This window comes from Didymosphaeria variabile (genome assembly GCF_027946475.1).
Source record: "Didymosphaeria variabile strain IMI 356815 chromosome Unknown scaffold_5, whole genome shotgun sequence".
NCBI lineage: Eukaryota > Fungi > Ascomycota > Dothideomycetes > Pleosporales > Didymosphaeriaceae > Didymosphaeria > Didymosphaeria variabile.
The window spans coordinates 2,567,673-2,579,899 of NW_026611624.1; the positions used below are offsets into that span (position 1 = coordinate 2,567,673).

At 52.3% G+C, this 12,227-nt stretch overlaps 5 protein-coding genes across 5 annotated transcripts; 3 read left to right on the forward strand and 2 right to left on the reverse strand.

The window, feature by feature from the left end:
* Positions 1–2,279: 2,279 nt before the first annotated feature.
* Positions 2,280–3,340, forward strand: N0V89_007319 (uncharacterized protein; the record flags this gene model as incomplete). The annotated part of the gene is made up of 5 exons (XM_056216083.1): positions 2,280–2,463; positions 2,614–2,705; positions 2,758–3,081; positions 3,133–3,200; positions 3,250–3,340. 5 exons carry the CDS (start codon positions 2,280–2,282, stop codon positions 3,338–3,340), a joined length of 759 nt encoding a protein of 252 aa, XP_056070330.1.
* Positions 3,341–4,020: 680 nt separating this feature from the next.
* On the reverse strand, positions 4,021–4,786 carry N0V89_007320 (uncharacterized protein; the record flags this gene model as incomplete). Its single annotated transcript, XM_056216084.1, has 2 exons — positions 4,021–4,151; positions 4,210–4,786. 2 exons carry the CDS (start codon positions 4,784–4,786, stop codon positions 4,021–4,023), a joined length of 708 nt encoding a protein of 235 aa, XP_056070331.1.
* Positions 4,787–5,249: 463 nt separating this feature from the next.
* N0V89_007321 (uncharacterized protein) lies at positions 5,250–6,299 on the forward strand (the record flags this gene model as incomplete). Its single annotated transcript, XM_056216085.1, has 2 exons — positions 5,250–5,277; positions 5,368–6,299. The coding sequence occupies 2 exons, from the start codon at positions 5,250–5,252 to the stop codon at positions 6,297–6,299; spliced, it is 960 nt and encodes a 319-aa protein (XP_056070332.1).
* A 2,514-nt stretch (positions 6,300–8,813) lies between these two features.
* N0V89_007322 (uncharacterized protein) lies at positions 8,814–9,165 on the forward strand (the record flags this gene model as incomplete). The annotated part of the gene is made up of 2 exons (XM_056216086.1): positions 8,814–8,898; positions 9,017–9,165. 2 exons carry the CDS (start codon positions 8,814–8,816, stop codon positions 9,163–9,165), a joined length of 234 nt encoding a protein of 77 aa, XP_056070333.1.
* Positions 9,166–10,393: 1,228 nt separating this feature from the next.
* N0V89_007323 (uncharacterized protein) lies at positions 10,394–12,144 on the reverse strand (the record flags this gene model as incomplete). Its single annotated transcript, XM_056216087.1, has 3 exons — positions 10,394–10,481; positions 10,530–11,759; positions 11,822–12,144. The coding sequence occupies 3 exons, from the start codon at positions 12,142–12,144 to the stop codon at positions 10,394–10,396; spliced, it is 1,641 nt and encodes a 546-aa protein (XP_056070334.1).
* Between the last annotated feature and the right edge of the window lie 83 nt (positions 12,145–12,227).

A 12,227-nucleotide genomic window follows, 5' to 3' on the forward strand; every position in this document is an offset into this window, starting at 1 on the left:
AGACGCCTCCAATTCGGCTCAGTATCATTTGGGTGCCCCACAAACCCTTTAAGCTCAAGTGCTTCATGCTCTTCATGTAATGGTTGGCGCTCATACGTTATGAGTGGATTTACAGGCGCTGTTACTTCATCAGAACATGGCGAGTAGGATACCGGCTATAATGGAAATAACTGACAGTATATTTGGGCTCTCTGTTTCCCCAAGAATGAGAAAATTGTTGGTAGCGATAGTGCTATGTATAGTATCGCAACAACATTGAACGCTTGTTGCAATGAAGGGAGATATCGACTGATTCGACATGACCGGGTTTTTGTCGCCTCTAAGGGAAGATTCTCTTCCAGCAGCGGCTCATTAAAGTCGAAGTCCCTTTTGGGGAGAAAGTTGTAAAGTGTTTCCTTCATCCTGGCGAGCGTAGGTATGGAGGAGCAGTTGAGGACTGAAGTCAAGAAATGGAAAACCCCGAAGTCCCCGCGGAGCAAGGCTGAATCTTGAAAGTTGATATTATTAGGCCTCTCTCGATGGGTTTTCTGTCTGCCCGGACCCACCATCAGCTGGACGCATGTTCGCACTGAGGGAGAAACAAGCGCCTGATGACGGAGTGCTTGGCCTAGTAACGGCGTTTTGATTGGCTTCTACACCAACGCCAAGCCTGAAGATAAATAGTCTACAGGGTGTACGCCCGGCGCTTGTACTACAGCAAGGCTGACGCCGTCTGTTGTTCTTAACCTATCGCAGTAAGTAATGCAGCTTCGAACATCAGGGTGTCACAGCATGATATACATACGACATTTCGGCCAATAGCTAGATGCAGTAATACTGCTGCCTGTCACAGCATTTGCGTGATTGGTGACGTTGTCTCAATGACTTTTGGTATAAGAAGCGGCCACTCCGGGTGGTGCGTCTACCAAGCAAATCCTACACTCGAGTGTTCATCAGAAATCAGACAACATGAGACTCCAACTTTTTTTCGCACTTTTCAGTATGCTGGGCGCTTTTGCTGCTCCTCTACCAGATGGTACATAATGACCTTAAGCCTTGAAAAAGCTCGCATTCTGAATGATCATAGATGCAGAAATCGACAGCATATTGGTTCCGATCCAGGCCGACGCGGGTGTCGATTACTCATAAGACTGCTCTCGACGCGATTTTGAGAAGAGTGGAGGAGGGACTTCATTAGAGTAGGCATCTAACCTACCATAGAAACTGAGACATGAACCTAATGCAGTGCCCAGCTAGGCCGGGCGACGTTTGAGGCGATTGGCGTTTTCTGCATAGAGGCACGAATCGACGCAAGGCTTCAGGTCGGGTCAGTACTGCTGGGTCACGTGAGCAACAACGTATGCAGTGGAGCGAACCTGTAGCCTTATCGACTCATTCATCCATCTTGAAACATGTCTCAAGGTGATGTCCAGTACCGCACATAATCCTCACCTGGTTCCTTGAATGCTCTTCGAGCGCAGCGTGGGTCTGGACGTCCACCCTAGTACCGACAGAGTGGTTCTTGTTGGCGCTAATGCACGTGTCTTACTGTATGTAAGACGGACGCCGGCCACTTCCAGGGATTCCATCCAATGACTGTCTGAAGTCCGTGTTCCCGCTTCAAATCCGTCCTAGCGCTCCTTTTATTCGTGTGTGGGACTAATTACTCGGTGGAGCCTTGTTGTACAATATCACTGGGAATTGCAACCTCTAGAGATTAAGCAGGTCTATCGGGACACATCACGGGTTGTTAATTTGGACCTAAGGAGAACAGTTCGAAAGATTCAAGTACTGGAGTAAAGACAGGATATTCATGCAATTGCGCACTCGATGCCCGTGTTGGATTTGTAGGAGTCGTGCACTCTGCGACCTCTGCGTATCCGGTACGAGGAATCTCATGCAAGACGGCGGCGCAAGCTAGAAGCAGCTCCCGTCTGACAATGTGGCGTACGGAGCGGGTAAGTCGGGCCGCGCGTTAGCCAGTAGCTATGCAAATTGCTGGGGCATCAACATGGGAGATGATCCTCCTCCTTCCTGATAATGCGTGGCTGACATGCCTTTGTAACCAGTGAAAACCAATTCCAACCACCCTAGTTGACCTCGGGATGATGCGATTTCCCGCGCACAACCAAACGGTAGACCCGTGCGCAGGGTTTCATCACTTGAGCACCGGCGAACCCGCCCTCGCCTATGCTACTCGGTAGCTCTCGTCCTTGTCGAATCTTCACTGACTGGACAACACCTCGACACGAGACATCTTCCATAGTTGCGGTTTTGCCCTACTTCTGACCTCTTTCAATATGGCGTATGACAGCCCCCATGGACTCATCGCTGCGGCCGTCATTGTCCAGACACTGGTTCTGCTGATGATCGCTTCGCGATTTGTGTCGCACAAAATGAAGGGTCTGACGCTCCACACCTCAGACTACCTCATTATCGTTGCGGGTTTTTTGTCGACCGCTCTGGCGATAGAACAGATCTACTGTACGTACCTCAGTCTCCAGAAGAGTCACCGGTCATTCAGTATCCCCTCAGTTCGTGTTAGAAGGCAGGAAAGCTCCGCTCTGCTTCGGATGCTAGCAAAGAATCGTTGAAAGGCGCAAAGGTAGATGCTTATTCTGATACTGTGAATAGGCGCTGCGAATGGCCTGTTCGCAGTGCGAGTTGCCCCTTTGCAGAAAGCAAATCCTACGGCCGCAGTGGATTTCCTCTACAGACTACGCATGGTTAGTATCTTCCATCGAGAGAATCTTTCGAGGATCGCTAAGTGATCGCAAGCACAATTACTCCTTCGTTGTAACCGGCATCCTCGCCATCGGGTTCATTAAGACCTCCGTTTCATTTTTCTACCTCCAGATCTTTAGCATCCCGAAGTTTCGCCCATTCATTATCACATGGATCGTTATCATGGTCTTGTGGACGATCAGCTTCTTCACTGCCTTCATGGCCATCTGTGGAGATCACGGCATCTTCTCCGCGCGAAGCCATATGAACCCCGCGATTCAGGCGAAGGAGTGTGGATCCACCCAGCAGTTGGACTTCGGCGTACTGATATCTGGCACTGTGTCTGATTTCATTACGGTGCTCATGCCTATACCAATGGTATGATGATTGCTCAAACATTTGCACACGGTGACTTACGAAATGCACAAGATTTGGACCCTCCATCTTCGAACAACGGAAAAGATTTCCATCGCTGCGATATTCTTGGTGGGGCTGCTGTATGTATTTGCATTCACTCTGAATCGAGAAAGGCTAATTGTTTTTGAGGTCCGTTGGAGCTAGCACTGCGCGATCCTACATCGGTATCTACACCAAGTTCGCTCCCAAGGATAAGATCATGGACTCTGGACGTAAGTAATCCAATGGATCAAACTTAGCCAATAACTAACTCTCCCCAGTCGGCGTCACCGCAACATGCGTGTGGACCCTCATCGAAATCCAAGTTGGCATCATTGCCGCCTGCGCTCCGACCATTCGCCCTGTCATGCGCGACTTGATCCGCAACGGAATATTCGGCAGCCTAGTGAGCTCTGTGAGCAGCATCATCAGCAGAAAGAGCTCGCGGTCGAACATCGACGGCTCTTCTGATCACGCGCATCCTCATTACGCGTCGCATCTGAAGGGAGGAGTAGAGGATGAGGAGATCATACAGTTGCATGATATGGCGGGCGCAAACACGGCGAGCGCGGAGCGTGTGGATGATCACAGCGTGCCAAGGAATGGCGCGATCCATGTTTCCCAAGGGTTACATGGTAGGCGAGGGGCACAAATGATGATGATGCTGGAATGTGCGGGGGGCTTGCGCAGGGACGCATCGCGCAGCATTCACTCCATATCAGTAGATCCGAGAATGTGTGTGAGGGGACTAATGAAATTTTTCTGATGCCATTCTATATTGCCCGATACACCTAAGCATTGTGCATTGGGGCATAGTCACTCACTCGAGTCTACCAGGCAGGACCTTGATGAAGGCATGATGTTCAGAATCTATCGAATGCACGCTTCATCCCGGTCCAAGCCTCGTATGATGTAGTACGCCTAGAGTGGTCTCCTGCCCCAGATGAAGCGCATCGGAAAATACGCTCCTGTGTCGGTCAACTCGGTCTCCAGACTATGCACTAGCGAATCCAGTCGTTCATCCGGTAAGGGCTTGAAAGATGGATCCAACCCTAGCACGGTCAGTATACTCCTTCCAGATTTCGTCGAGACCAGGCACGCGCGACTCACCCTTCGCACCCATGGCAAACCCTTTCGCGATAAGCAAATCCGCCTCAATTCCCAATTTCCCCAGCTCCTCGTTCACATTCCGCTTCCCAACCGCGCGCATCGCCGTCCGCTCTTGTACCTCCTCGAGTCCCGCTTCCGCCAACCATGACTTGATCTTGGGCGCCTCTAGAGGGTCCAGGCCTGATGATTGGCAAACGGCCCGGATGCACGCGAACATGTCGTGATAGCGCGGGTTCTCCGCCTCTGGAGTCGGGCAGACGCGATCGCAATCCCCAATCTGGATCCAACCACCAGGCTTGACGAGCTTAATGTACTCGTTGACCACAGCGCGCTGTGCGGCGCCGGAGCCGGCAGCGATGAGGATCATGCGGAGGTTGACGAGGTCGAAGGCATTATGCCAGGCTTGTGGCGTTGGGTCTTTGATGTCTTGCTTCACATATGTAATGTTCTTTGTGGTGGTAGTTGGGAAGAAGGACGTATTGATATCCGTGCCGGTGAAGGTGTGCTCGCCTTGAGGCGGCGCGGGAATTGAAGATTTGGACCTCGCGCATCCAGAGACCATCTGCTGTTCCGACATCGAGTACTTCTCGGGGTGCGCTGGAGAAGTCGAGTGGCGCAAATAATAGGGTACCTTCCGCTGCCTGCTTAAATCCGAGGTGGTAGATGGTCAATCGGCCAATGTCACTGCTTACGTCTTTTTCCTGGGCTTTGAGATACCATTCTGGCGTGGAATATGCCGGGTTTGACATTTCGAGGTTTTTCGTAGTTGAGAGCACACTGTTCGCCAAGTCAATTGAACCCAGGTAGTGTTGAGGGCAAACGCTGTGACAGAAGCATGCGGCGTAGGTAGCCGATAAGCCGGGGAGGATCTACCCCCCACATGGAAGGTCGCACAGTATTGCACTTCCGCATCTACATGCATTGATCAGTCTACACCTACAGAGATAGTCATGGAAACGATGCTATATGGGGCGAGGCAGTGCGAGTGAGTTGGTGGTCGAGAGGCTGGAGTTGGACTAGTCAACAGCTATTCCTCCCTAATGACGCAGCGTCTCCATCGTTCAGAAGGTGTGCCAAACACCACCAACCTTTAGTGTACATGCCCCACGCGTGTACACCCGTATGTGCCTTCGCTACCCTGCACGTCTCCCGCGAAAGAAGCACAGTCGCCAGACATGGCGCTTCCCCTCGGTCTGTTCCTAGGCGGCGTTATTGTCGCCATTCCTGTTGTGACGGGCGTCGCAGAGGGCGTGGAGCATCAGAAGAAGCAAAACGAAGAAGCCGCCAACGAGACGCGCATGACCAAGTTCAACGCGCTTGTGTCTTGCGACAGTAACGATGAGATCGCAGACGAAGTCGACAACGGCATAGTGGTGCTGCGGCACGGAAAGGTACGACTGCCTGCTCTTCATAACTTGCGCCGGACGCGCTTTTCCCCCCCATACATCGTCGCGAACGACCTCGTTAACCTCTGGCCGTTGTGCAGGTCTGGGTTGTCCCCCCGCGATGACAACCACCCCAAGCCCACACCCGCGCCCAAACTTGATCCGCCGCTCCACGCCTTCGCCGGCTTCTACATCCAATACCCTGACGAAGAGCGCTTTCCGCCCCAGCGCGGCCTCGTCTCCACCATCTCCGACGATCCGCCTATGCTGAACTGGCTCTACTGCGACCGCGAAACCTACGAGCTCAAATACGGCAATCGCAGCGCCTCCATTACCCAAATCGTCGGCGAGTGGGACTGGACCGAAGACGAATCTGCCCTGACGCTCGACGGCTGGGAAGGTTTCGTCGCAATCGATGAATGGGATGGCGCTGATTCGGATGATACTACCGAGTGGGGGAGAGAAGGACTGCGGTGGGCCATCTACTACGATATCGACGACAATGGGTTAAAGGGAAAGAGAAAGGGACGCGATATGTTTGAGATCGCCCTCGAGAGGAAGCTGCAGAGCGAGGAGGATCAACTGAAGCAAATGGAAGAGGCCAACAAGAAGATGCAGGTCAAGACGGCGGGAGACATGAAGACTCAATTTACGGCTCCTGCGAGGGAGCTGAAGAAGAAGAACGAGTGGGGGAGACAAGAGTGATGGATATGTGTGAGTGACTGCTAGTCGTTGTGGGGACTAAGAACTAAGATATGGAAACGGTCTGAAAGTATGGCGATCTGCACAGCGTTAGCAAGAATCGCCGTCAGCAGGGATATTTGTGGAAATCGAGAGAAGAGACCACAAGACAGTACAGCGCAGTTCGAGAGGGTAACTAGTTACCTATCTTTTCTGAAAAGAGGGTGTCTATGGGCCTCGTGGTGAGAAGCAGTCCGCTCGATGACAGAGGGCAGAAGGAGACCCAACCAGAAGACCCTAGGCCAAGTATCCCGCCATGTCCTTGTTCCGAGAGGCAATTATTCCCACTGATCGCCATAAGTGATTATCCCAACAATTGCTCAAATCAGTTGCCGGCCTCGCCGTCTTCCTTCCTTGAGCGCAGATCCTGCCTTCCAGTTTCCTACCCTCTTGATGTTGTTGGGAGTCTTCGAAGTTACGACCGATCCCGCAGAATTCTCCTCAGCCCCTTCTTCAGATTCATCTTCAGATTCATTTTCGAAATACTGTTCGGATTCTTCCTCCGCCATGCTGCGTGAGCTGGATGAGGATGGCGTAGGGGTTGCCGGAGCTTCCGGACCCGGAAACAGAGGCCGACTGCAAAGACTGAATCATTGTGGATAAGCCGAATATCGAAGACATGGAACAAGCCTCGAAACGTCCCGCATCGAGCGGAAAAGAATTACGTGGATGCTACAGACGTCTTATACGACGGCGGACTCTCGTACGACGCGTAAGCTGAGGAAGCTGCAGAGGCGTTGAGAGATGCCCTTCCGAACAAGTTCATCAACGTCGCAAAGTCTACGTCTAAAGCGCTACCGTGAGCCTCTCTGCTGCTATTTGGTCGCAAAAACGTCGACACGACTTCCCCAGCTGCACGGTCTTGTCTCGTTGAGCCTGTTGAGAATGCTTGTACAACAGCAGATGAGCCACTTTCGAAAGGCCCTGGCGAAGGGTAACGGAATTCGGTGCCTTAATGACGCATGGTAGTGAAGGTGAGCTCGGCTTCGACCAAGTCGAGCTTAACTATGCACCAGTCGCAGTTCTTTCTCTGGAGTTGCGACCGGCGTAGCGTGTGCTGGGAGGGGTGGCATGGTAAGAAAACATCTTCTGATTCTGAAGTTATAAAAGATGTAGTTTATAAAGGTTCCCTGAAAAAGGTGTGGTTGACTAGGAGGAAATAATGCACGCAGCGGATATGTGAAGGCCGCTTGTTCTGCAGGAATTGTGAGCACATCCTCTGAGCTTTTCTCTACGTTTCAATAGGAGCCCGCGCAGGAGATATCTAAGTCCGTTAGGAGGCCGCTCTACAGAAATGACCAGCAACAACAGCCATATCTCGGTTTTGAAAGTCCCATTTGTCAAAAGTTCGCACGTCTACTTGCTGTATATGTCAGATCAAGTTCCTGTTGTCCGGCTGATGATGTCAGTACGAGAAATCGAGCTCCAGATATCCTTTCGATCATAATTACTCGATTCGTTGTTGCCCCTTTCCGCTATTGCTTGATCCTACATTGGCAAGCCCCTCATCGCCTCGGTTAGCATGACGAATCCACATGCTAGTTTCAGGCCGATGAGCAACCGAGCAGTCTGATTGAAAACCAAAAGGTGGTTTCCTTGCGCAAGAATGCCGACCGTTCGTTGTGTGCGTAGGCGGCGCTGATAGCGAGACGTCTCTTGAACTATTCCCTTCGAAGTGGAGACGACCTAGTACGCTGAGTGAAGCCAAGACTAGGGCATATATACTGAAGCACTGCTCAGATATTGCCGAGCTGTGTGCTCCAAAGTGTAGCGTCTGACGCCGACGGAAACACTTCCCACATTGCTTCAATGGCTCATTTTCAGGAGGTTCTTGCTGAACGAAGAATACGAAGCTCTAATTCAAGGATCTCATCTCCAATTAACAGCGCTCAGCAATGCTATTCAGAAACTCATAATCTAGGAGAGTGTATTAAAAAGTGTTCTTGAGAAACAGATCAGCCATGAGCACCGAGGAATGGCACGCCCAAAATTCCTTTCTATAATGCCTATGTCTACACCCTCGCCCCCCGAGTTACTTCGAAACGAAAAGAATTCCCAGCTGTACTATATGCTTACATTCTAACGCCAGACATCTACATCTATCTTCCTCCTCCATCACTCGCATCCACACTCCCTCTCCCACGCCGTCCTGCAAATTCCACAGGTCACCACCCTTCTATCCGCCCGACACGACCTCTCCCAGTGCTCAAAACATGCCTTGTGCACGGTTCGCCCGCACTCGCTCTTGCACCATACCAAGGCATCGTCCTGGAGGAAGTCCTCGTGGCAAATAGGACATTCGTCATCAATGGCGCGGCGACGGACGTGTGTGAGGGTGCATGATGAGTTGGTGGGAGTCGAAGTGGGAATTGGGGATGAGGAGGGTGATGAGGAGGGTGATGAGGAGGAAGCGGAAGGCGGAAGCTGTGCTCGTGAACCGCTGCGTTCAGCGGGAGCAGTGGGTTGAGCAGAGCGACTATGAGTGAGGAGGGCGGCCGGAGTAGCAGGCGCAGCGGCGGCTTGACTAGAATTCCCGGCTTGGTCTGGAGAGGCGACTTCAGTAGTAGGTGCGACTCGAGCAGTGAGTGCCGCAATTGTCGCTTCCAACTGTGCAATACGCTCCAAGTTCTGCGACATCAACGACTCCATCGCTCGAAGCTGGGATCCTGACAAGTTGGGAGAAGTTGTTCGCGAAGATGCATCCGATGACCTCGACGATGACGATCTTGACGATGTCCCGGAAAGTTGCGAAGACCTCGAGGACGACCTGGAATACGATGAGACTTCGGATACAATCGATGACGAGCGACCAGCAGAAGCCCGTCTTTGACGCGAACGTTCCTCCTCTTCCACCACCGCGAAACGCTCCATGCTGGCACTCCACTTCTCCACCATGACATCTGCTTGGTTCTGATGCCATCGCCTGCATAGCAGAAAGCCTGCTAGACGATAGAGATCATTTTCCAGGGCGATTGGATCCGGCTCCTTCGTGCTTATGGCGTTCAAGAGATAGTCGGCGTTCTGCTGATTGTGTAATGCGACAGTCATGGCACAATTGCGTCCACGGGTACGGGCCCAGCCTGCGCAGCGGCCCATGTTGTCGATCTTGAGTATAGCATATGGGTCCCATAGTGGAGAAGTACGAGTGCGGGAAGGCATGGTGATTATTGATGAGCACAGCGATGCAGCTTTGAGGAGGCTGATAGAGAATGCACTGCACTATGGCCTCGTCCTTGGAATTCTACATATTTGTATGTCCAGGACATCAGTTCAAAACATCAATGAGACCACCTGCGACGAATCACAGCCATCCGAGCACGCTGCTGCACAGCCTTTACAAACGTCCTCAGCCACGTCTCAATTCCCATGCACGTGCAAAAGGAGCGCGCGGCTGGGGAGCCACACTTATCGCACAGCCCTCTGTATTCATGCAATCACACTATCGCTGTATCCGTCACCTATTGCGTGCACGGGCGCGTAGTGGTTCAGGTGGCTTTGCCCACACCTACCGTATGGTACCTAGGAGCTTGCATGCAGCTACACTGAGCCCTTTCAGGGTTCAGCTATTCATTCCTCACAATACAACGCACACAAGGCACCCGAGCGTTCGATAGAACTTGAGAGCCTAGGGGGTTGGGCAAGAACGGCCCCTTGACAAGTCTCTGCGACTGCGCCGCCCCCATGCAGGAGACCGACCACACCTCGATCTAAGCACCCAATCAGCTTCACCTACTCGAAACACCTCAGTCTGGGAGATAGAGTGCACATGCATCGACCTGATCTTTGCCCCCGTTCCTAGTCTTATCGCTACGCGCATTTGCGGGATAGTGCTGTGTTTGCACCCCTCACCGCCATCAGGCATGACCGAAATGTGTGCAATAGGAAGGCGGCTGTGCGCGAAGCTGCCGTGATATCATCAGCTTGGCATGTAATTGCACCGCAGAGTAGTGAGTTGGCGCGTCTTGTCCGATGAGGTTGCGTCGAACGTTTGTTACGGTAGCGGCAGTGTCGATAACCGTCGTTGAGGATGCAAACCTTTCATGATCTAGCTACAGGGGCTACTGGAGGTTGAAGCTAAGTTTGACCCGTGGCGTCTCACCACTGCCTACCGGCATGCCGTACGTGAAGTTCCAAAACTCAAAGTCGCTATCAAGAGTCAATGGGGGAATCGGTCATATCCAGGTTTTAACTTACTTGATCGTCTCTCCTGCACCACCGACGTACCCAGCGAACGCGACGCTGTACATGGGATCCACAGTCCCGTTGACACCAATTTGGACACCCTCAACATCGCTCCAGCTCGCAACATCCCTCTTCCCGGTCTTAGAATTTGTACCCACTAGGAAGGTAAAGGTGCTGCTCTTGTTCCCCTTCGGATACTCTAGTTCTAGCGTGCTATCGCCCGCCACAGCCTGCAGCTCTTCCACCTGAGCATACAGAGTCAGCCACCCGACGCTTCCATCCTTCCTGCTCCATTGAACGACCGCCGGGTTGAAGCTGGACGGATTTTTCGCCGGACCACCGATCACCTTTTCGGAGAAGGACTCTGCACCGATGGTGAGATTTTGCGAGATCCACGCGGTAATATTGCGCGGGTACGTATCCCACGGTGGCGAGAACGCCGAAGTGGAAACAGTGTGCGTGCCCGGGAAAGTGTGCAAAGCTGAGAGCGTGTTGTTGGGAACCAGCGTATTGTGAAAAGGTGCGAGGATAGCTACAAGCGGGCCGATGGCGAAGTCATTCTTGTGACCCATGGTATACGGCTTCGCGTTGATCGGTGCTTCGACTTTGCCCACCAACGTCCAGATTTGAAGGGCCAGAATGCTCAAGTAGCGGTTCATGTCGTATCCATAGCTGCGGTCCCACGGTCCCGCGACGTTCTTGAGATTTGCATTGTACAGCTGGCCCAGTTTCTCCCAGGTTTTCTCTATCATAATGGAGCCATGTTGGCCCATCAGGGACGATTGGGGTAAGTACTTTGCCCAAAGGGTAAGCGCGTATAGCGAAACACCCGCGTATGTTCCAGAATTGAACTCCGATAGCGTATCTGCACGGTCGAACAAGGTGACGATGTCTTTGGCATAAGCTTCACCAGCGGTGGTCATGTTGGAGTCATTGAGTCTTCGGCCAACCCATCCGGACATGAAGGCCCGCATGATGGCTGGATTACTATACGAAGGGTAGAGGTTGTCTGAGTCTACGCCGCCTACGCGGTAGCTGTCGCCAACAGTCGCATTGTGCAGGCTTTCTAGTATGCGGAGTTGCGTGTCGTGTGGAATTAAATCTGGGAATTCTTCAAGCATCAGAATGAATGTCGTGCCTACGAAGCCGCGCCAATTGGGGTCCCACGAATTGTATATGACGGGTGGATACTGAGGTGTTCCTACGGTGGGTTCCTCGGGGTAGATTTGGTAGTCACCGTACCTTTTGAAGATCAGCTCCAGTCGCACATCTGGGAAAAGTAGAATCGACATTCTATGACATACCACTGTGAGCTCACATTTCTGTGCTGTCCTGCAATTATGTTCTCGACGATCTTCGATGCCTGTTCTACATCGTCCCCTTCATTTCGAGCCAGCAAGCCGGCAGAGTACCAAGCGGATGAGCGTGTGTCGTGGAGGAGCGCTTTTGAGTCAAGGTTGTATAGGTATCCAGCCTCGGTGTCGTAGTACATGTCCATCCAATTCATGGACTCTTGCAGGAGCTGCTTTGCCGCATGGTCGGTACCATTGTCATTACGATTGGCGCTTGCTGTTGCAGAGACGGCGCTCAAAGCTGCCAGTCTACCCAAGGCAATTGCAGCCCTCATACTGTCGCAACACGCTCGAGCAAATTATCGAGGCTGCTGTAAGGGTACGTGGTCCTCGGAGTTGTGCACGCGAGCACTCGGAA